The sequence below is a fragment of the Liolophura sinensis genome, chromosome 10 (assembly GCF_032854445.1).
Source record: "Liolophura sinensis isolate JHLJ2023 chromosome 10, CUHK_Ljap_v2, whole genome shotgun sequence".
Lineage (NCBI taxonomy): Eukaryota > Metazoa > Mollusca > Polyplacophora > Chitonida > Chitonidae > Liolophura > Liolophura sinensis.
The window spans coordinates 6828248-6853427 of NC_088304.1; the positions used below are offsets into that span (position 1 = coordinate 6828248).

Here is a 25180-nt window from a genome sequence, read left to right on the forward strand (position 1 = left end):
GTCCATGAGTGGCGAAGAACATGCCCATGCGAGATGAACACCAAACCCATGAGATGAACAACATGCCCATGAGTGATGAACAACTTACCTCCTGTTACAAAAATGTTGTCAAAATTGTTTAGGTAGTAATAGCCCTCAAACAAACTCTCGTTGTCATAGCGATAAAAGTCTTCCACTGAAGTGTTCCTGAATTTCGAGGGAAAAAGTCTGATGACGAAACCTCAATATTCACATGACTTATCAGATTTTACGTCATACTTGACACACTGCCCACTTGCAAGATAACGTACAATTTACAGATGGAAGAAATTAGGAGTGGGGTAAATCAGCAACCTCTCACCAGGCACTCGACAATCCTTCTGATTAAAACCATCAAGCGAGCCAGCCAGAGCTGGATTTGAACCTGTGACCTCACTGTTTTACAGAGTCCGATTGGCTGCTATGAGACACTTTTATACCTACGAGGTACAACATAGCAATCACACCCAATTACTTCACAACATATTATTGGCCATAGAAAAAAAATGAATAGATCTACAGATGAAAAACCTCAATCCGATTGAACTACCACAGTTCTGGTGTGCAACACACATACTGTAAACAAGTGGTAAGGTTGACTGATGGAGTGTTTTATTCACTGACTGAGTATGTGGAAAAATACAAGTAAAAAAACAGTAGTTTCAGAACAAAATGACTGACCTGCAGCAGTTTTTGAGGTCCACAGATCCGAACAGCTCCATGCCAATGATAGCGAAGAAATAGAATACCAGGATTATGACAATGGCCAACCTGATGGGGAAGAAACACAGCCATTAAAACATCAGAACAAAACAGAAGTGCTTCATACTTCCATGTCTCTTTTCACAAAATATCTTGCAGGTACAGGCACTTATATTTATTTATTTTATTGTTATTTCACGCCATACTCAAAAAGTTTGGTAAGACAGTGAACATTCTGTCAGTATAGAGATTACATAATGTAATGCAGAGAGAAAAGCTTGAAAAATGATATATATGCATTCTGCTACTCTACGTGCAATTTTAATCGGATGCCTCATTTGTGTGATTTATCTGACTGTGTTTTGCGAGGTACTCAATAATATTTCACTGATAGAACAGCATCTAGCATTATGGCAGGAGTCAACTGGGCTCGGAAACCCATGACCATATGCAGGTTGCTGACAGGCCTTCTCACATACGGATGCTTCTTTTGGTATATTGTAAAGACTGTGTGATTGGCCCTTCACAACTTACGTGGCGAGTCTGGTCAGGAGGACAAACAGTGTTCCCAGCACATCTCTGTATCTTCTCTTCAGCTTGAACAGCCTAAGAAATAAAAATCACACCACTGTCAACTGCTACCCAGCCAATTCATCTGAATGCTTTCTGGCAATCAATGCCTACAATGTTGAACAGTCTATATACACTAAGTGAAAACACCTCTGCTGACCACTGCAGAATTCAAGCATCTGACTGTATTAAAGTCAGTGGAAAAAACTTCTAAACTAAAAACTCTATTAAATATTTAAACACATTTGCCTCCTTTCTGTGCAAAGTGCAAAACAAGTTCAAAATTTGTAAAAATGAAGAAGTAATGTAAGACTAATGTGTTTATGACAAAACTTTGAAAAGGTCATGTCCTGTCTTGTCCACAATTTGAAAATTTTATCTCAATTAGTTTTTGAGATGTCATATCCACAGCCAACACCACATGTGAACACACCCAGATGCCTAGATACATGTAAGGCAGGCAGAAAGGAAGAAATCCTCACAGCATTTGCAAATGGGCTAAAAACATTACCAAAGCTACTTTTATACAAAGTTCCCATGGTCTATGGTGATGTTCACTTCATTTTTCATTTCTCTAACTTTTATAACGCTATCAAATCAACTGTAAATGATCATGAAACCGCGCTGTATTTGTTTTTTTTTCCTTTATACTAGCAGTGTTTCTTTGCTCAAACATACATGTCCCACTTATCAGTGGGTGATCATGCAATGAAATCAATCCACCTTACAGAAACTTCACTGACAGACTCAATGTTTTCCAAAAACCACAAATCAGGTTCCCTCATTACTTACCTGAGTAACCTAAATGGTCTCAACACCATGATGTAGTAAAAACTGTCAGCATAGACTTCCCCGAGCACCCCAACGATTGAGACAATTGTCACAATGAAGTCAAACCTATATGCAGAAACACAAAAAGGCAGGTAAAACTACAGGTGGGGGCCAAAAATGACACGGGTTATGCAACTACCTACATAATGCATCACCTTGACATAAAACAGACAAACTTGTAAAAGAACAAATAAAAAATTTTAAAACCACCAACAACACTTTGAGGCTCACAGGGATGATGATGTACGTGTATGAAGTAATTCCTACTGATTTTTTTTTATTGGTATCTGAATATAAACTTATTTATATTTACAAGAGCAGAAGAATGTCTGAGTGCAAGTCAAGCCATTTTGAGCCATTCTGAGCCATACAGAGTTCAGTGGTGGCCTGGCCATGTTGTTGTTGTTGTTGTATTCGGGATTTTTCATCTGTTCCATGAGACAGCCGTGTGATGGACAGCTATACGCAAAAATATTCAGAATCATGGATTCAAACCACTTAAGTACATCTTTCTTTCACTGCACAGTATAATATTACATGTAAATTTTGAATGAGATTTGACCATAATAAAGACTTAGCAGTAAATGCTGGACACCCACATGCGAAGGTGCTGTCACAATTCATCCAAATAAACATAAATAACTTCTGAGAACACTGTAAGACAACATGAAATTACACATAATGTCATAAAATATAGATTTAAAATTATTTCTTTTATAATTTTTTCATTTTATAAATATTTATTTACGCATCAGGTTTATCAATACTTTCTGACGGTTACTGCACTATGTCATGAATAATGTCTCACCACTTGGGGCGGTCTTGCATAGTGAGAGGACCTTCAAGCAACAACCATTTATAAATTGTCATTCTGTCATCTGATGTTATCTTTGTCTCACCAATGCCTTCCAAAGACATGAAATGTTATAGGGATAATTGCAATGAAGGGAAGATGTCATTCTGTCATCTGATGTTATGTTTGTCTCACCAATGCCTTCCAAAAGACATGAAATGTTACAGGGATAATTGCAATGAAGCGAAGATGTCACTCTGTCATCTGATGTTATGTTTGTCTCACCAATGCCTTCCAAAAGACATGAAATGTTATAGGGATAACTGCAATGAAGGGAAGATGTCATTCTGTCATCTGATGGTATGTTTGTCTCACCAATGCCTTCCAAAAGACATGAAATGTTATAGGGATAACTGCAATGAAGGGAAGATGTCATTCTGTCATCTGATGTTATGTTTGTCTCACCAATGCCTTCCAAAAGACATGAAATGTTATAGGGATAACTGCAATGAAGGGAAGATGTCATTCTGTCATCTGATGTTATGTTTGTCTCACCAATGCCTTCCAAAGACTTGAAATGTTATAGGGATAACTGCAATGAAGGGAAGATGTCATTCTGTCATCTGATGTTATGTTTGTCTCACCAATGCCTTCCAAAAGACATGAAATGTTATAGGGATAATTGCAATGAAGGGAAGATGTCACTCTGTCATCTGATGTTATGTTTGTCTCACCAATGCCTTCCAAAGACATGAGATGTTATAGGGATAACTGCAATGAAGGGAAAATGTCATTCTGTCATCTGATGTTATGTTTGTCTCACCAATGCCTTCCAAAAGACATAAAATGTTATAGGGATAATTGCAATGAAGGGAAGATGTCATTCTGTCATCTGATGTTATGTTTGTCTCACCAATGCCTTCCAAAGACATGAGATGTTATAGGGATAACTGCAATGAAGGGAAAATGTCATTCTGTCATCTGATGTTATCTTTGTCTCACCAATGCCTTCCAAAGACATGAAATGTTATAGGGATAACTGCAATGAAGGGAAAATGTCATTCTGTCATCTGATGTTATGTTTGTCTCACCAATGCCTTCCAAAGACTTGAAATGTTATAGGGATAACTGCAATGAAGGGAAAATGTCATTCTGTCATCTGATGTTATGTTTGTCTCACCAATGCCTTCCAAAGACATGAGATGTTATAGGGGTAACTGCAATGAAGGGAAGATGTCATTCTGTCATCTGATGTTATGTTTGTCTCACCAATGCCTTCCAAAAGACATGAAATGTTATAGGGATAATTGCAATGAAGGGAAAATGTCATTCTGTCATCTGATGTTATGTTTGTCTCACCAATGCCTTCCAAAAGACATGAAATGTTACAGGGATAATTGCAATGAAGGGAAGATGTCATTCTGTCATCTGAGGTTATGTTTGTCTCACCAATGCCTTCCAAAAGACATGAAATGTTATAGGGATAATTGCAATGAAGGGAAGATGTCACTCTGTCATCTGATGTTATGTTTGTCTCACCAATACCTTCCAAAAGACATGAAATGTTATAGGGATAATTGCAATGAAGGGAAGATGTCATTCTGTCATCTGATGTTATGTTTGTCTCACCAATGCCTTCCAAAAGCCATGAAATGTTATAGGGATAATTGCAATGAAGGGAAGATGTCATTCTGTCATCTGAGGTTATGTTTGTCTCACCAATGCCTTCCAAAAGACATGAAATGTTATAGGGATAACTGCAATGAAGGGAAGATGTCATTCTGTCATCTGATGTTATGTTTGTCTCACCGATGCCTTCCAAAAGACATGAAATGTTATAGGGATAATTGCAATGAAGGGAAGATGTCACTCTGTCATCTGATGTTATGTTTGTCTCACCAATGCCTTCCCAAAGACATGAAATGTTATAGGGATAATTGCAATGAAGGGAAGATGTCATTCTGTCATCTGATGTTATGTTTGTCTCACCAATACCTTCCAAATGGCATGAAATGTTATAGGGATAATTGCGATGAAGCGAAGATGTCACTCTGTCATCTGATGTTATGTTTGTCTCACCAATGCCTTCCAAATGGCATAAAATGTTATAGAGATAATCACAATGAAGGAAAGATGCTATATTCTTTTCTTGCACATCCATTTTATATGTATTATGCTATGTATGGACCATGTGTCTGCAAAAAAATGGTACATATTTCTGAAAACGGTACTTTAAAGGCACTGAAAATTTAGAGAATCTGATGATATATTGGTGTACTTACAAATCCCAGCCAGAGGTAAAATAGTCGATGGGACCTCGGCCAAGAACCTTGATGATGACTTCTATACCATACACTGCAACCAAAACAAATGCTTCTTTTATCACAACTATTTCTGTATTGTATTGTTTTAAACTGATTTATTAATTTATTTTCATTGGTGTTTTTACGCCGAACTCAAGAATATTTCACTTACACAACTGTGGCCAGCATTATGGTGGAAGGAAAACCAGAGCCCAGGGGAAACCCTAAACCATCCATAGGTTCCTGGAAGACATTCGCACTTACAGCTGGAGAGGAAGCCAGCATGAGCTGGACTTGAACTCATAACGACCGCACTGTGTTAAATTGAAGAGGGCAACTCCTCGTCAATGGCTAATAATACTATACTCACCACATAAAAATACTATGGAAGCATAAGTGGTGGAAAAATTATACTTGGTCACATCCATGGAAGTCACTGAAAAGGAAATAAAGACATACTTAGCCTGAGGTCAGTATTAAATGTATTACCCACTCGGGTGATAGTCATTTCTCACCAGTTGCATGTATGGATATATCACGATTGTGTTTGTGTGACCACAAGCAGCAATGAGAGCAGCTTTTCTGTGGTTAAACATGTACTATGTGTAGCCACTGGAAATGTCCCTGTAGCTTTTCATCAGCTGGTGTAGTGTTGAGTTTCAGATCAGCACATCGATTCAAGTTCAAATTCTGAAGACCCAGAGGCCCCTCACCAATACAGTCGCTGTGAATTCGTCCAGCTCATGCTGGCTTCCTCTCTGCTCTAAGTGGGAAGGTCTGTCAGCAACCTGCGGATGGTCATGGATTTCCGCCAGGCACTGCCCGGTTTGCTTCCACCATAATGCTGGCCCCTGTCGTATAAGTGAAATATTCTTGAGTACGGCGTAAAACACCAATCAAATAAATAAATAAGTAAATGACAGCAGCCAGAATTATAGTTGGAGGTCAGTGTCTGGGAAAGACCATCCACAGATAGCTAGCAGAACTTTCTGTGTAAAACAGGAAAGAAAGCTAGCATGAGCTGGATCACATTGGTGAGAGGCTCATGTGTCATTGTGCTACGCTAGCATGTCACTGATCATAAATAGACGCTACTGCCAAACAATGAAATTTTAATAAAGAGTGACCATGTTTTGAATGGGTTATAAGAATTATTTCTACAACCCAGTCATGCTGCCCCAACTTGTCTGAAACCAGTTTTTGTCATCAGTAATACAGTACTGAAGGACCAGAAGGTTCTCACTGGCATGCCATTAGTGCATCACTGGCACACCTTCATCATTCCACAACCATTCCCCTAGCAAGCCCATCTGCTAGGTGTGTACATTTGCCACCATAACTACAAGGGTTTGTAAGGATAAGGAGACAGACCAATAAAAATCTGCTAGAACCATTCAACTCACATACTACATACTACCAGGACTGTGGTATGATACTGTAATGTCAAGCTGTGAATAACATGTGCCATAAGTCACTGTTCCGTCAGTCATTGGAATGTTTTATATCTTATCTTTAAACACTGGGTCTGCGTGCAAGATGACACAAAATTCTACGCTCATCAAACAAGACGATTAACAAATGAGCTCACAGACAGGAGGGTCATACATCAATTAATACCTCTGGGTTATGACAGCGTAACGCACAGAAATGGGTGGGAGGAAAGAGTTTACTCTGTGCCAAAAAAACACTCATCATAATACCTGTATAGATCACGGAACTGATAACGAAATATCATGCTGCATTTATACATTTACATATCTAAATAATCACATACCTGATATATGAATGGTTTCAATTAAAATCCACAAAAAGTTAACAGCAATCACCAAATCTGTAAGTCGAAATTGACAAAAATATTTACAACTTTGAAAACTTTGCAAGTATAAAATATCTGTACATGTACACACACATGGTTGACTTGTTTCATAAACATTGCAAGTTCACTCTAACAAGAAATCAAAAAATTATTTTCAACTTGTATTTACTTAATGCTCAACATGTATCCACTTAATGAAAAGAAAACCCTAAAAAACGATGAAGACTAAAACAAAAGGATATTTAAGATTTATGTCAATAATTCAAACTAAGAAATTACATGGAAATATACAGTTATTTTTTTTTTAAAAACATAGATAATATTTCAACAAAATTTGTTACTGGACTTACAGATAAAATAGTCAAACCACCTCCAGGTGACAAATCTGTACAATGCTGAAAAATTGAGAAACAGACAAAATGGTCAAGGTCTTGAAACCATAATGGGGAGCATCTCCCATGTAAACAATATGGGATGTATTACAGAAGAGTGAGTGAGTGAGTGATTGGGGTTTAACGTCGTACTTAACAATTTTTCAGTCATATGACAACAAAAGGAATCCTAGGAGTGCATGTAATGTGCCTCCTTGTTGCAGGACGGATTTTCACCACTCTTTTATCTAGTGCTGCTTCACTGAGACAACTTACTGAAGTAAGCCGCCCCGCCCGAGCTGTTATACTGATACGGGTCAACCAGTCATTGCACTATCCCCTCCATGCTGAATGCCAAACGAGAAAGTTACAACTTTCTCTTTTAAAGTCTTAGGTGTGACTCGGCCCAGGATTGACCCTGGATCTACCGCTCCCAAAGCAGACGCCATACCAACCGTGCTATCAGGGTTGGATTTACAGAAAAGAACAAGGGCATAAATTGCCTGAGCTGACTTAGGTAGATTATGTTCCCCCCATTTGAATCACAAATATTAATTTGAGTTCATACTTGACACTGAGTGCATAGCCTGCAACTTAGTATATAAAGGAAAAATGTCCAAATTTTTGTATCAAAACACGAGATATTACATGTACTTTGAAAATGATAGTTCATGATGTTTATTAGATATTTTACTTCCACCTTTTTTCATTTCTTCAGAATATGCATACCAAAATCGCTAGATGAAACACCAAAATTCTCTTCAAAACATCCAAGACTTACCTTTAAAAATTCTGTTAAAAGGAGGTCTGAAATTGTGGGACCAGGTCGTATCCGCATTCTTTGGCTAAGAATGAAAAATGTATGGAATGTTGTCAGCGAATGATGGAAACCTTGTTACCATTACATTATAATGATGAATCCAAATTTGTTGTCAGACAGCTTAACATTTTCTCTGATGTAAACTATAATCAGAATGTCTGAAATATCCCACTTCCATCCACCAACATTTCCAAAAATAAAAGAAAGAAAACTAAGAAAATCTAAAGAAAATGGCAGGATGCCATGTTGCTTGATTTGGCTTCATACAGAATGTTTTATGGGCCATCTGTGATTTGCTTTTATTGCACTGTTGGTACTTTCGCTTTGATGTGATGTGCACTGATTGCAATACTGGTACATTTGGTTTGAATGGAAAAATGTAGCAATAAGAAGAGAAGTACAGAGTACATGAAAATCCATTATTGCATTAAGTACCTGCATGAGAGTAATTATTATGAAAATGTTTATCAAACTGTAATTAACTTAAGCATTCACAAGTTTAGATGATAGGGAAGATGTATGCTAAGTTTCACGGAAATAGGTTCAGTACTTCAGGAAGAGATGCATGAGCAAAATCTGAATACGTGGAAAAGCACTACTGCGCAAAGACTTAAATGGAGGTAATTATGAAAAATAATTACCCAATTCCCATTAAACTTAAGCATGCTACATTCAGATGACAGGTAAAGATGTATGGTAAGTTTCATCAATAAGAGCGCAGTAGTTCAGGAGAAAATGCATGGACAAAATATGAATACATGGAAAGCACTATTATGTAATTGGGCTAATTATGAAGAAGCTCATATGACGTGAAATCAGCGCAGTAGTTCAGGAGAAAATGCATGGACAAAATATGAATACATGGAAAGCACTATTATGTAATTGGGCTAATTATGAAGTAGCTCATATGACGTGAAATCAGCGCAGTAGTTTGGGAGGAAACGCATGGACAAAATATGAATACATGGAAAGCACTATTATGTAATGGGGCTAACTATGAACAAGTTCATATGACGTGAAATCAGCACAGTAGTTTGGGAGGAAACGCATGGACAAAATATGAATACATGGAAAGCACTATTATGTAATGGGGCTAACTATGAACAAGTTCATATGACGTGAAATCAGCACAGTAGTTTGGGAGGAAACGCATGGACAAAATATGAATACATGGAAAGCACTATTATGTAATGGGGCTAATTATGAAGAAGCTCATATGACATGTGAAATCAGCGCAGTAGTTTGGGAGGAAACGCATGGACAAAATATGAATACATGGAAAGCACTATTATGTAATGGGGCTAATTATGAAGAAGCTCATATGACATGTGAAATCAGCACAGTAGTTTGGGAGGAAACGCATGGACAAAATATGAATACATGGAAAGCACTATTATGTAATGGGGCTAACTATGAACAAGTTCATATGACATGTGAAATCAGCGCAGTAGTTTGGGAGGAAACGCATGGACAAAATATGAATACATGGAAAGCACAATTATGTAATGGGGCTAATTATGAAAAAGTTCATTTTGAAATCAGCGCAGTAGTTTGGGAGGAGACCCATGGACAAAATCGGACGGCCGGCCGTCAAGTACACCTCCCCCTGCCAAACTCCAGCTAGCTTTGTTGAGGGTATAAAGATTTCACAAAAATACAACAAATTACCTTCCATTGGAGACTGTTCATGTCATAGATGTTATAAAACTATACCAAATTACCTTCTATATGTTATAAAACTATAATTACTTTCCAGATGTTATAAAACTATACCAAATTACCTTCTAGATGTTATAAAACTATACCAAATTACCTTCCACTGGAGACTGTTCATGTCATAGATGTTATAAAACTCCTCCCTGGTAATGGCACCACATTTACTCGTGTTCAGGGCTTTGAACAACAGGTATGTATCCCGTCTACCTGGCAAAGGTAACACAAAACATTTCTAATTAACACAAAACACTGAGCATGAGCACATGAACTAGAAAAAGGCCATTTGCTTCACCCAAAATGGAGGCGATTTTCAACACACAAGTTGACAAAAAATCTCTTTCTTGTATGTTTTTTTTTCTTTTTTTAACCTTAATTTTTAAACCTTAATTTATCAATTAATTATTAATTTATGTCAAAATCTTCAAGTTTCTAATTCACAGAAGCCAAATGACATGCTCTCATTAAAATAATTCACTACAATTCCTTTGTTTGCTTTACATACAATCCGACACTTGGCTGCACCTTTACGTCAGGAAGGTAACTTACAGTCAGAAATTACAACTGAATCGGCCTGCTTTAAGTATATACAATCAACCCAAGCTTAACGTTAAGTGCAAATACTTGCTTTAGGCAGCGTGTTAGTTAGAAATTTTTGAACTCCGATGAAAGTGTCACACTTTAAAGATCAAAGTTGCTTCTTAAATTGTTACTTACTTTTACGAGGTGAAAAATACTTCAACATTCCAGAGAAATGCTTCATACTGATTCTTGAACACTGAAACAAGACAGAAATATACATGTACTCGTTTCATACTGATTCTTGAACACTGAAACAAGACAATAATATACATATACTTGTTTCATACTGATTCTTGAACACTGAAACAAGACAATAATATACATGTACTTGTTTCATACTGATTCTTGAAGACTGAAACAAGACACAAAATATATATGTACTCGTTTCATACTGATTCTTGAACACTGAAACAAGACAGAATAAATTAATACCCTACTTGGTTCATGCTGATTATTGAAGAATTAAATGAGACAAAAACATACTCTTCCATTTGGATTCTTCATACAGAAAAGATTAATGTGTAATAGCCAATTCCTAAAAAGCTTCTCCATTTCCTACAGAAACTGAGGGTATAGTTGACCATAATGATATGAAGGACATCTTTTAAGACCACCCTAATTCCTTAACCTTTTCATTTATGAATGAGCAATTTTCAGTGCAATTTATGTACATTTTTAATTTAATTTTGGAGACAAAACTACATTGGTTGGACTAGCCAATTTCGGCGCTTCACAAAACGTATAATTTTTTCATTCTACTCAAAATAATGTCTTCAGAATATGCTTGAATAAGCACCTTGCAACCATGCAAAAGGATTAAAGAATTACATGTGTACAGTACCTGTACCTGTAACATGATGGTTCAAATGCATTTATGATGAATAGCACTATTTAAGCCCCACACCTTAACAGTTCTGCAAGGCAAAATTTGCGACGATGTGATGCTATAATGTTTCTTCTGACATTAAGTCAGGAAGATATGATCAGACAAGTATGGACCGGCCCGGATAGCACAGTTGGTAGAGCGTCCGCTTCGGGATCGGTAGATCCAGGATCAATCCTAGATCAAGTCACACCTAAGACTTTAAAAGAGGAAGTTGTAACTTCCTCGCTTGGCGTTCAGCATGAAGGGGATAGTGCAACGACTGGTTGACCCGTATCAGTATAATGGCTCGGGCGGGGCGGCTTACTTGCCTTCGGTAAGTCATCTCAGTGAAGCAGCACTAAATAAAAGAGCGGTGAAAATCTGTCCTGCAACAAGGAGGCACATTACACGTACATGCACCCTAATGATTCCTTCGTCGTCATATGACTGAAAAATTGTTGAGTACGACGTTAAACCCCAAGCACTCACTCACTCAGGCAAGTATGAACGTCAGCTTAGAAAGTGAATTAAGTAACAGTATTATCATTATTAACGATTACACTTTCTGAATATAGCACACATTCTAGTGCTGATATTTGGCTTGAGACCACTGCGGGTTTCGAACCAGCGACCTCAGAGTCGGGCACCAAATCGCCAGCAATGCATGTCAACCATCTAGACCACTCAATCAACAGGCTTTCCACTAAAATAGAAGGTAGCTGAACTGTAGACTTTAAAGCGAACATGCATTACCCCTCTGATGATCACAAATAACATCTACTCCCTCAGGTGAATATATCAGACACATATGAACGTCAAGTTTAGAAAGTGAATTAAGTAACAGTATTATCGTTATTAGAGATTATAATTTCTGAATATAGCAGTGGTCTCAGCCAAATATCAGCACTAGAATCTGTGCTAGATTCAGAAAGTGTAATCCCCAATAACGATAATACTGTTAGGAGGATATGATGTCTAGTAAGGCAACTGTGATCAAATGCCATCAAAACCATTTGAACATACAGCACCATTTGTGGTTTAATATGTACGTCAGCAATGGATGATGCCAGGTCTTCAAGGCAGAGGCAAAAATCACATAAATACCTTAAACTAATCAAGCTGTATTAAAACTATAACAAGCAATCTAAACAAAAATATGATACAACTGACAATATCATCCATATAGCTCGCAGACAACATCATTTTGATATGTACTTAATGGAAAAAACAAAAGTTTCCACAAACATTTGCAGAACCATTTATTTATTATGTTTTGAATACAGCCGTGATGAATGATACAACAGTAAGCCTCACCCCTTTTCTGACCAGCAGTTTAAAGGCATGCTCACACCCCTGTCTCTTGTGGAAGAACAACTGTTTTAACTTCTTCTTCTCCAGGCCTGTGAATGTATCATACACCACTGCCAGCAGCTAAAAGTGAAAAATACACCATGGACGATTAGCGAGGACTTTACGCACATTTCTTTCTTTTTTTCTTTCATTACAGATTTTTATAAACACGCAGCCAACAACTTCATTTATTCTTTCCCTCGTATATTTTTTCCAGAATACAAAGTGGCTTCATTGTTCTTACTCATGAAATTGACATGATTTACAAGAGTGGGTTAACACAAAAAATACATTTCAGAAATTGTGGCGATACTGGGACCTGACATACATGTCAAACGCTAAAGGGAAGCAGGTCTTAAAATACACTGTCGACATGAGAAACCAACATATTCATTTATTTATCTGATTGGTGTTTTGTGCCATCATCACGAACATTTCACTCATAAGGCAACCAGAAACTTAGACAGCCCGTGAGAAAACCACGACCATCAATCGGTTGCTGTCAGACATTCCCACGTACGACCGGTGAGGAAGTGAGCATGTGCTCGACTTGAACTCACAGTGACTCCTGAAAACCAATATATACACATAAATCTTGGTCTACAGTGAACAACAGAGCTTGCAGTATCTATTTGTTCTGTTTTCTTGTTTACTTTTCAACTCTTATAGGGAACTACTGTGTTGAAAACTGAACACAGCTTTGGACAATCTCACTGAACGTCTTACCAGATTCATGAGAAAGTAAAGCTCCAGGGAGAGGTAGACCACAAAGAAAATAGCGTACCACCGGTTGACTGAGAACGCTGGCATCATCACATCGGGGTAACTACAATGTCAAAAGACAACATTAACGCATGCGTAAAATCCACACCTGTAAGACAACTTCAGTACAGAGACATAGATGTCTGGTTATATCCACGATGCATGATTTCAGTTACCTGCCTTGATACCACTAATGAGTGATGCCTTCATCATTTCAACAACAGCATATTCATTTCACATAACAACTGAACAATACATTTATGTTTACACATTACATGTGCATCATTGTTAGTATGGCAATTTATTGATGACAACAATCAGATTTCAATTTTCTCATGAACTGTACGTAAGATCACCTAAGAGGATCTACCAGTTACTAACGGCTCACTGCCACCAAGGCTCCGTAAGACCAGCTTCCCTGTCTGTGGCTGGAAGTGAATCAACACACTTTTGCCGTTTCCAATGATTCAAAGTTCACTTATTTATCGAATTATTTTATGCTGTACTCAAGAATATTCACTTTCAGGACGGCGGTCAGCATTATGGTGGGTGGAAACCAGGCAGAGCCCGGGAGAAACCTGCGCTCATCCACAGGTTGCTGGCAGACCTTCAGACGTACGTCCGGAGAGGAAGCCAGCATGACCTGCACTTTAACTCACAGCGACTGCAATGGTCAGAGGCTCCAGAGTCTTTGTTTTGCAATAATCCCTGATTCATACATTTATTTCATGTAGTATTTCAACTGAGCTCTCATTTAATACCTACACAAAGAACATCAGGACAAGGGATGAGACAATCAAGGGATGACACAAACATGGGATGAGACAAACAAGGAATGAGACACACAAGGAATGAGACAAACAGGGGACATAAGCTGAGCAGCCAAACTTACTTTGCAGTTGTCAGCAGAACAAACAGACTGACAAAACTGTCCTGAATAGTTGAAAAATACTACAAAAAGTAAATAACCAAATGACGGAGAGTTAGTTGAAAGGTCAACATTAACAAGAAATGAAAAGTATTATTTCAAACAAAAGTAATCAACTTCATAAGGTTACAGCCTTTAGAAAAAGCATCGGCAGAGTGAAAACTGTATACAGGCATGTATAAAGCAAGGGTTAGCCAAGAGCAAGGATGTCTATAAATATGACCAAAAAAAAACCAGTTACTGTAAGTGACCTAAAATTTCATCAATCACTGTGGTAACTCATTTCCAGTATTAATTCTAAGGGTTATATTGTTCTCAGAAATGTGTCAAATTGAAGTGCGTTTGGAAGTTCGGACGATATCCTACTAACGGTAATATCTGATGACATTTACACAGTCAAATCTAGGTTACTTTGAAGTCTGATACCGGAGGCTGCCCTTTGGCTTGTAAATTTTGACCAATGAATGCGCTTTTATGCAAAAACGAGTAAAAAATGATCACAATTAGTCAATTAGGCATTCCAAAGTGGCCCTTGGAGTCCTTAAAACTGTACTTTTGGTTCTCCCAAGCTTTATTATGCCTTACTTATTTCCACTCAAAAAATGAATTTAACAGGGGTAAAATTTTTGGTCAAATATAGCAGAAAAATTCTAATAATGGTAACATATTTTATGTGTTCTGCTATGAATGAATAATAACAGATTAAAGTGTAGCCATCACTATGTTACCTAAACATGTTCGAGGGAATACACTCAGACTATGTTCCTTTATATGGACATACAACTTTCGAAGTAGTTACTAACATCATCATCAAATCATTGGGCTTGAACTTCCTATATCACTTGATCACGATGTTAGTTACGACATCAGAACGTGATAATAAACCCAAAAATTTGTATATCTGTAAGTAACAGAGCGCTGGTGTATTTCCTCCCCAACTTTTAAATGCCACCAAAAGCAGTTATGTTCAACAAACACCAAAAAAAAAATTAATGTCAACAGAAATAAAATTACTGAATAAAAAATACAATTCCTGCTCACCTGGTCTTTAGCTATTGGTGAAAATAAATAGAATCCTGAAACAAAGAATACAAACAGGAAATCCACTGGCTATATCAAATGTATATGTAGCCACCGTTGGTTATCATCTATACATGTGGACCAAATGTATCAAGTTTGTTAAAGCCCAACATGACATTATCACTCACAGATGTATAGCTCTACAAATATGCTTGTTTAATTCATTGCAGGTTATTTTTATAAGCATTTATATACCATGCCTAGCAACTGACTTACTCGAGTTTCAGTTTATTAGAAAACAGTAACAACAGATAGTATAACCAAACATGAAGGCTTAGATTTCATTCTGCTTCATGTGGATTTCTTTTGAGAATTTACTTCCCACTTGTCAATACTGCGAACGACTTACCTAATATAGAAAATATCAACATGAAGAATAGAAGTAAGACTATCATATCTAAAATAGGTGGGAGGGACTGTAAAATCTGCCGGGCAAATCTGAAACAGCAGGAAGAAAACAACGGACATGAGATATCTGGACAGCCACACATAAATCACTTCCTTCATACAATATACACAACAGTTTAACTTGAAGGACATTCATGTTCAAATTGTCAGTTTAATAATGCCCCTTCCTGCTCTTTTTTAATGCAATTTTTCCATTTACTATGAAAGTAAGTGAAAAACTGCACTTCACTGTGAGTTGTAAAGAAAGGAACAGCAACAAGCTTACTTACTTCATATCGACAGAAATCAAAAAACAATCAATGGATGTCAATATGCATTCTACCATTGATAACATTATTAAAGTCACATCTCAATCTCGTACATGAACATTTGCCCATCTACACCTTAACTATCCATACCCGGATTCTTCAACATTCTCAACCACCTCTACAACCAATATTTTGAAACATTCTCAGAGAGCTGAGAGGTGTAGAGAAAAAATCTGTATAGTTTAAGGAAGCTTGCATTTTTGGTGACACAAATAAATAATATTTGGTGTCATTTTCATAATAACTGTATGCCTAAATTCCCCTAAAAAAAGTGCTGTAGAGGTCAAAAAGATTGAAAATATATAACATGACGACCTATATTAACTCTCATTGCCTAATAAAGATAAAAATTTATCACCTGAATAATTGACTCTCACGAAGTCTGTGGCACAAAACTAATTTCAACAAATTTTACCCTGTAACATGCAAGGCCTGAACATAAATCGCAGTTGCAAGACGAAATCTAAGCGTTACCTCCCTTACCTCCGCACACTCCTGCAATAGTAGGAGTCCAATAAAAAACAGCGGCCTGAGGGCCCGTGTGACCCGAAAGTGATTTGTCTGTCTGATAAGCACCACGATCGCCTCCACAAACATGATAGACAGGGTGAGAGACTGCAAAATTAGGGTATAAAACAATTAAAACTGGTCAAAAATAAAATTACATCCTTGTTTTGATAATCCCCAATGACCAAATTTATTGATTTATTGGAATGTTCAACAAGATTACTGCTGCTAACAAGTGTATTCTACTTTATCAGTATATAATGTAATGTTGTTTCAGTAAATCACTTTCTATACAGGGTGGGGCAAAAGTCTGGACCCATAGGCAATTTACTATAGAATTTGTTTTCATTTACTTTCAACATAATTTTGATCATTTAAGAGTGATGTATAATTTTACATGACACCACATTTCCATGGAAATGGATTGGACATCAGTTGAATGGCCACCAAGATCTCTAGATTTGTGTCCTTTGGATTTAAGATGAGGACATCTTAAATCAGTGGTTTATGCTAACAAACCATGAACATTACAAGCACTAAAAGATAACATCACACAAGAAATTGAAACCATTAGAGGGAATAACTCTATGCTTCAAAATGTGCAAAGAACATGTGTCTCCCGAGTAAGAAAGTGTTTGGAGGAAGGTGGAAGTCAGTTCGAACACTTATTGTAAACTGTAAACTGTTATATAGTAAATTGCCTATGGGTCTAGACTTTGGTTCCACCCTGTATATGCCATCCAATGAAAGTCCTTTTCAACTATTATCTTTTGGTAAAATCAGAGGGGAATTACTACATGACAGTTACATAAAAATCTATTGGTCAGCTGCAGTTGGATCCCCTGATTCTGTAAAAGGCCAGTAGGCTGAATGGTTTAGTTTATTGTTTAAGTGATTAGGTGCCTGACTCTGAAGTCATTGACTGAAACAAAAAGTGCTGTCTGACAACTTTCATCACTATACTGTGCTATACCCTGAGGTAAATAACAATAACACTGATATGAAAACATTAACCAGCTCTGATATGAGCATTACAATCAACAGAAATTGCTTTGATTTCTTTACTTCCTCACACAAAAGATCTAAAGCAGGTTTTCAATGAATGGTTATGTATCAGTAATTGATGTTCAACAGCTTGTTACCTGACTGATATTGATTTCATTCCATATACATATAGAATAAAAATCTAAACAGATGTTATATGTACATGGTCCCTGACAGGTGTGGTAGACATTTGACAGGATTTCCTGTTTTTACTAAAAGTAAAGCTCTAGGAAAGAAACTGTTATTCAAACAATTAAAACAACTGTTGATCATTTTCTCACATCTATCCAAAGCAAACACAAAAGTTAATCTACACATTGTCCCCCTACCCCACCCCCAGGACGCTGTTCTCACTGGTTAAAGCCTGTCTGGAGTAGGTACATGTACAGTGTGGAGAGCAAGAAGTAGCCAGCCTGGGGGTTGCCCAAACAAGTCTCCTCACCAACAATATGTGTGTCCCCAGGGGGGACGGGCAGTCAGGGGTAGGAGTTAATTGTTAGCTACTCAGAGGGATAACAATACCATACCTAGGGTACCATGTTAGGGAAGAGATCATGCTGACCAGTGTGTCTCACCTGTTATTAATACCCTATAAACAGTAGCCATATCACTGTCCACTGTCTACTCAAGGTTCTCTACTTCACCTGATGGACACTGTGTGCTAAGAGGACTGCCAGACAGTTTCACTCAAACGTCTGTCAACTTCCCGATAGGCACTTGTGCACGAGGCCTTATAAGCAGAGGCACTTTTGACAGCACACACAGAAGCTTCAGAGTATACCGTTGAAGAAGACAGGTGTACTGTGTGACATACACTGTCTAAGTGAAATACGGTTATCCCTCTAGGAATAGAAACTGGCCACACACTCAGTGCTGCAGGTGATTTTGACTTCTATTATTTACCCTTAAGAGGAACAGAAGACCTTGCGGAGTTTTTGTCAAAACAGTGGTGTAAGACTATTGGCTTTTTAAACAGGGCACCATCCTATCCCGGTGAAACACAAAAATTTTCTAACTGGAAATCAAAGGTGTGTTGGAAGTGGAACACTGGTCAAGAAATTTCTGCAATATAAGAGGAGATTCTGAAACCTAAGAAGCCAATTCCTAACATCTGTGAATACTAATCCATCGGAGAACAACATGCATACCAAGAAACATCAACAACAGGCAAGAGCCAAGAAGGAAAAGTGTCACAAAAACATGGTCTCTGAGCTGGAAAAAGTCGAGGAACGTTTCAGCAAAGCCTGCGAGAGAATTGCAACCATCGATACGACCTTGGACAACCTTGAGTGTCGCCTGAGAGAAGAAAGCCGATTCGTCTACGACAACCGAGCGTGCTCAAAGCTCAGAATGAAGATTGACATCGCCACAGCGATAAGAGCGATGTATTTTGAATACGCGCTGACCAAAGGTGATGAGGTAACCGGTCTGAGGTGTCGGCTCTATGGACAAGAGGCAATATGTGACATGTTAACACAAAATGTCTGAGATGGCCTGATGTTTAGTACACTGACTGGCTACTGTTACTGATGTCACTGGCTCTACACACAGACGGATCAGAAATGATCAATTTTTATGAAGGCACTGGTCTGCCACCAGGCAAGCTGACACTGACAATACACAGTATTTGTCAAAATCAACCTGTTTCACAGTACCTGAGAAAACACATGTTGATGATATCAGGAATGTTCAAGATTTCCCATTCAAGAGCAATGTATTGGACAATAGTTTATACACTGCTGAAGATCGTTTTAATTTTTTTGTTGGAATGTTAGGCCTACTGATCAGCCACAAAGGTATGTTATTATCTACTTGAGTGACCCCCTTATTAGGACAACATACACCAACAGAACTGCTTCACTGAGAGCAGCAGAATTCTTCAGGTCAGGACACAATGTGATTAACAACAACACCACCACCTGTTGCAGGTATAATATACATGAGAGAGTAGCGAAGGTCACAGCACTGATAAACAGGCCAATGGTCCTTTGAGTATCTATGTCCAATTACATGTATGTTAATATTCTATTTATTCAACATTCTATTTAATACTGTATGCTTATGTATAATTGTATAAAGTGTTATCTAAATGTATACATGTCAATCTGTATCAGTTTTAAATGCATACCTGTATATGTAAATCCTGCACCAGTTGAGAAGCACAAGAAATAAATTGTACATATACTGATCATGAAAACTGACTTTTACTCTCAATTACTCCTGCTATGAATAATTTGTTGCATCTGATATTTTTCTTGTCATGCCAGTCTGCTTCAATTGTGCCCTCTACAGCTGTTTCATTGGGGTTTTGTACATGTACCTCAGACTTCACTCAGCTATACTGTATTGAGTACAAATTCAACACTACTGTCTAAAAGATGACCAAAAGCACAAAAATATGGCGAAGTATTCACATCACATACATGTAACACAGCTTGACATTCCATTCAATTAGATTACTGTAAACCTTCAACCTTTTTTCATGTTTGCAAGGTGTACATTCAAATACATGTTGAAGGCATTTTTCTGTCTAGACTGATAAAATCACACTTTTTGTTGAAGCCCTGAAATTAGTGAACCTATCACCAAGGCAGTTTTATCTCCAAAATCAAATCAAAATAAAAAAAAATGTGCATAAATTACACTGAAACATGCTCTTTCATGCACAAAAAGCCAAGGAATCAGGGTCAGTACATGTAGTTCAGGAGATATTTCACAGACAAACAGTAGCTGATCAAATGGCTAAAACTTCATCTAATGGCTACAACCTGATCAAGTGGCAAAAACATGATCAAATGCCTGCAAAATGATCAAATGGCTAAAACATGTCCAAAAGGCTAAAACTTCATCAAATGGCTATAAGAAATAAAACATAGTTTACCATGGTCAAATCACAAAGATAATGCACAGCAGACGGGAGCTGTCCACTGTTTGAGAACAAGTTGTCCATCATTTGAGAATGAGTTCTCAAACAGTGGACAGCTCCCATCTGCTGTGCATTATCTTGGTGATTTGAGCATGGCAAACTACGTTTTATTTTTATTCTAACATACCATTATGAAATAACAGAGCCACCAGAGGGCGAAGATAACACTTAAACAACTGCTCTCCCCTTCCTGTTAATATGTAATGAACTGGTTGTTTTGTTGTGATTTTGGACAAGTCCATGTCAATGGAATGGGTGGGAACTAAATCATCCAATCAGAGTGAGGCACGTGACAGTTATTGACCAATAAATGCACATTTCCAGCCTGCGCCTTTTCATGTCAGTTCTAGCTCCAAATTTGAAAATAACAGTTTTGAGACAACAGAGAAATGATGATTTAAAGTTAAACTAATAAAAAACTTTCAGCAGTGAGCGATTTATTTCCTGCAAAAAACTTGTAGATTCAGTTGAAACTTAAATGGAAGGTGCTTCCTGAGATGGTAGTGTTGCCCAGAATTTGATGACTATGTGGAGTTGATTTCTGCAGACTTGGGCCCACAGCTTCTTCAACTTGAGGTCACACTCTGTGTCCGGGTGACGACCATGACGAGGATGGCAAATGTGTATAGACTGTCAATTTGAGCACACTTCTCTCACCACTGCTTTCAGTGTTAAAGTTTTTGGAGGTATATTAGAATGACAAATAAATTCCACCATCTAAGCAGTAATTAAGGTCCTAATGAAAAAACTGGACACCAAATTTAATTAATTTTTGTAAGATATGACAGTAGCCAATTAAAATTACTAAAACATGACGAATGGCCAAACAGATAAGCATGCACCAAAATACATGTATAATCAGTTGTTAAGGTTCTCATAAAAAGCCTGAAACCAAATCAGGTTTATTTCTGTGAAGCAGATCTGCACAAAAAGAGTAACAGACTCTACCACAAAGGCACCAAATTCTAATCAGTTGTTAATATCACCATAAGAATGCATTCAAAGTTCTGCCCAGTAGTTTTGAATATATCTTAGACACAAGCTAAGGTGCTTAACTGCACAAACTTGGGTACACTTTCGGTCTCTGTCCAAAAAGTGGAGGGCACAAACATCTATGTTGTGATACATACCATAAGTAATCAAACTATGAAATTGCCATCAAAAGTTACCCTATAATACAGGGTATGGGCATACCTTGAGCATTGTACGTCTGTGTCTGAAAAATATCTTCCATCCTAGCCATTTGAGCTTGATGGCAATATCGAGACTTTGTACCAGTAGACAGAACAACTCCAGAGACCCGTGAATCTGAAAGTGAAAGTGAAATCAGTGAGCCAACATGTACATGTATGTTTGTACACTTGAGCTTGATGGCAACGTTAAGACTCCGTACCAGTAGGTAGAACACCCACAGACACCTGTGAATCTGGAAAGTAAAATCAGTGAGCCTACATCTATGTAAGTGTGTACAATCAGGTTGATGGCAAAATATATGAGGAACTGAATCTAGTGAATTAAGAAGTCAGAAACCAAGAAAGTCAAATTTTTATAGTTGTTATTTTTCAGAACATTATTAGTCCATTTGGGAAGACCCTGGCAAAGTCATCAATGTCACAGCCTCAAAACAGACAACAGACACAAACTCATCCTCTCACATAATACATGACATAATTGCTTAACGGTGAACTAATCCGCCTATTAAGTGGTAATTTTATTCCGAAGTAAGAATTTGGAAATTAGAATACTTTTGTTCAATCACTGATTCATGAACGCATGTAATTGTTGGTATATGAAATTAATCCTATCAGCCATACTCACCCCAACATCTAGCCGTAACCATGGAACTGCAGGTTTCTCACAAGCTGCCAAGAACAGAATCAATATGGCTGCCATCAAGTCTAGTAAATAGAACCATTTGTTATGAGCAATCTGATAGGCTGGGAGGGCCTCATGACTCGCCGGGTGGGTTCTGTATTTGTCATTATTCTCGCCCTCCTGTAAGAAAATGGCAGCCTCCTGGTAGTTGAGCTCCCAAAGTTTGAGTCGGTTGTTCTCGGATTCTTGTCGTGAGAATCTTGCACTTGGGAGTTCAATGTCATAGCCCATGTTCCCGGATTCATTGGCAATATCGGATTCTGGATCATCTGTCGAAACAAAGCGATCAAAGGAATTATGCCGGTATCAAAAAAAGTTTTGTGCATAAAATCAGGATGATGTACATAAACCTAAATAAAGACTTCATGTATCAAGGAAGATCCACACAATCAATTTCCACTCATTTGTAACATTTACCATGTCCATACTCCTGACTGAAGTCCTGCCTTGTGAGGGGAGCTCTTTAACCCACTCAGAGTCTCCTCCCCTCTCAACCAATTCGAACTGAATCCCAAGTAACAATGACAATTATTAACATCAACACAGAGACTTTGAAGCCACACAAAAATCTCAAAAATCAATGATTTAATGGGAAAATAATTTATTTACCATCTCATAAAAAAATTCTCTGTATTTATATTTATCTATTTTATATTCTCTATATTTTACACATTAAACTACTTTTCTTTTTTTTTTTTTGCTCTTTAGTTAGGGATAGTGACCTGTGAGAAATGATATTCAACACATTACACACAACTAATAACTGGCTGGCATTATACTCCTTGAAACATTTGGGGTTATTATTTCAGCATAGGGGCGTGCAGAGTACAATGTATACTCATGTATAAAATAACAGAAAACCTTCTCAGCTTTCTTCGTGGGGAGTAAATATGATCTTCCACTACAGTTTTCTTAGGACCCCTGTGGTCAGGAATAAAATAACCTGTAGTGATGATGTCAACAGTGAAAGCTGTCAAAACTCTGTGCACAGTCTATATGGGTTCGCTCAGCTGGTTAAATCTTGTCAGTTAGTTTATGACTGACATCATCTCCACAAAAATTTCCAGCCACTGACAAAAAATACGCATAGAATAGAAGGTTAATTATGTAATATAAAGTAAGCTTCAAAAAGGAAATTTTGTTTTAGGAATTGTATTAGCTTGACTTTCATCAGCTGCCTTGTATTAAAGCATGGCCTTCACAGTAAATTGTCAGATATTCTTTAAGCTAAAGTTAACAATCAACCCTTGACAGGAAACCTACAGGAAAATATTAGACCTAGGTGGGATAAATAAGAAAATTATGTTGCTGCTTGCAAGTAGCCCGGTACACTGATTAGCAGAAGGGATGGTTGACAGGAAAAGTGTTTGAATGACATCAATCTCAACAGGTTGACAAAGTGTACGAGTCTTAAACTAATGCGGAAATCCAGTACATCATTGCACTATTAACTGCTTGCCTATTATAACCAGAGTTGTAACACAGTTTATACACATAGACTACAATTAACACAATATGATCTTTTTTTTAAAATGTTTTAAGATAAATTTTGAGAAGAGCTATGTCATTGATTCCAGCATCACAGAAAATATGTATGGTCACTTTGCAAGGAGATTAAAGGAGAAGAAAACTTAAAAACGTGACACTATAGGCTAAAAAGAGCGCATTTTTTTCTATCTGGTGTTGCCTGCTGCATAATTTTACGATTTTTCTTTGCCATACACATAAAGCCTGAAAACGGCAAAGCTGGCATAAATTGCTGAATCCGTCGCGTCCTCCATCTTTAACACCCTGTAATTTATGCAGGGGGGTGTGTTGCCTCTCAGCCAATGAGAGTCGTTAAAGCTGCCAGCTTCTTTGTGTAAAGTCAGAACCTACGTCCAACATTCCGGTATCTCGATCGTCAAGTGGAAAACGAACTGTACTGTTTGCTACCTTCCGGGAAGAAGAGTTCTAACGGAAATGTACGAACTGCACTTCAGTGGTTGCCGACAGCAATTCTCCTCCTAACACAGAAGACTTCAGGACTAGTTCTTAGGCAAAATGGAGTTGCCCACAGCGGATGTTGGCGCGGACTTTATTTATAATTTATCCACTTGAGGTACACATTAGAATGTTTTTTATGGCATGCACCTGTGAGGAAATGCATACTCTTTTCAATGCTATTTGATTGATATTTAAATTTTCTTCTCCTTTGAGAAAGTACATGTAAATACAATGTATATGTGTTAATGAATGCAAATATCAGAGTTTAAAATCAGAACAACAACCACAAATAAATATACATGAACATGGGAATAATCAGCAAGGTGAATGGCTTACCACAAGAGAAACACGTTTCATTTCGTAACAGTGAATTTGATCTCCCTGTAACAGCTCTGAGAGTGACAAAGTTGTCTTCTATCCTTACTGCCATATCGGACATAACTAAGAACACTCAACCAGACACAAGAAATCTAACACCAGGCTGTCTTTGAGGTTGGCTCTTCAGAAGGTAATCTTACAGTAGCTACGTCATTTCCTTAGACAATCATATGATACTGCTATCTATCTGTAAGCTTATCTTCATACTTCCTGAAACCCTATACACACAATACAATCTACTGTG

At 37.6% G+C, this 25180-nt stretch overlaps 1 protein-coding gene across 1 annotated transcript in view; it reads right to left on the minus strand.

Moving 5' to 3' along the window:
* The window catches only part of LOC135476237 (two pore channel protein 1-like), a 47466-nt gene that overhangs the window by 17366 nt on the left and 4920 nt on the right, over positions 1-25180 (minus strand). Inside the window, 20 exon segments of the mRNA XM_064756184.1 lie at positions 89-186; positions 700-789; positions 1255-1326; positions 2083-2187; positions 5197-5269; positions 5588-5653; positions 6992-7048; positions 7384-7428; positions 8186-8249; positions 10038-10147; positions 10655-10715; positions 12699-12815; positions 13461-13560; positions 14389-14447; positions 15466-15500; positions 15854-15942; positions 16704-16741; positions 16743-16835; positions 21892-22005; positions 22516-22841. Coding sequence (XP_064612254.1) covers positions 89-186; positions 700-789; positions 1255-1326; positions 2083-2187; positions 5197-5269; positions 5588-5653; positions 6992-7048; positions 7384-7428; positions 8186-8249; positions 10038-10147; positions 10655-10715; positions 12699-12815; positions 13461-13560; positions 14389-14447; positions 15466-15500; positions 15854-15942; positions 16704-16741; positions 16743-16835; positions 21892-22005; positions 22516-22841 — 1812 coding nt within the window.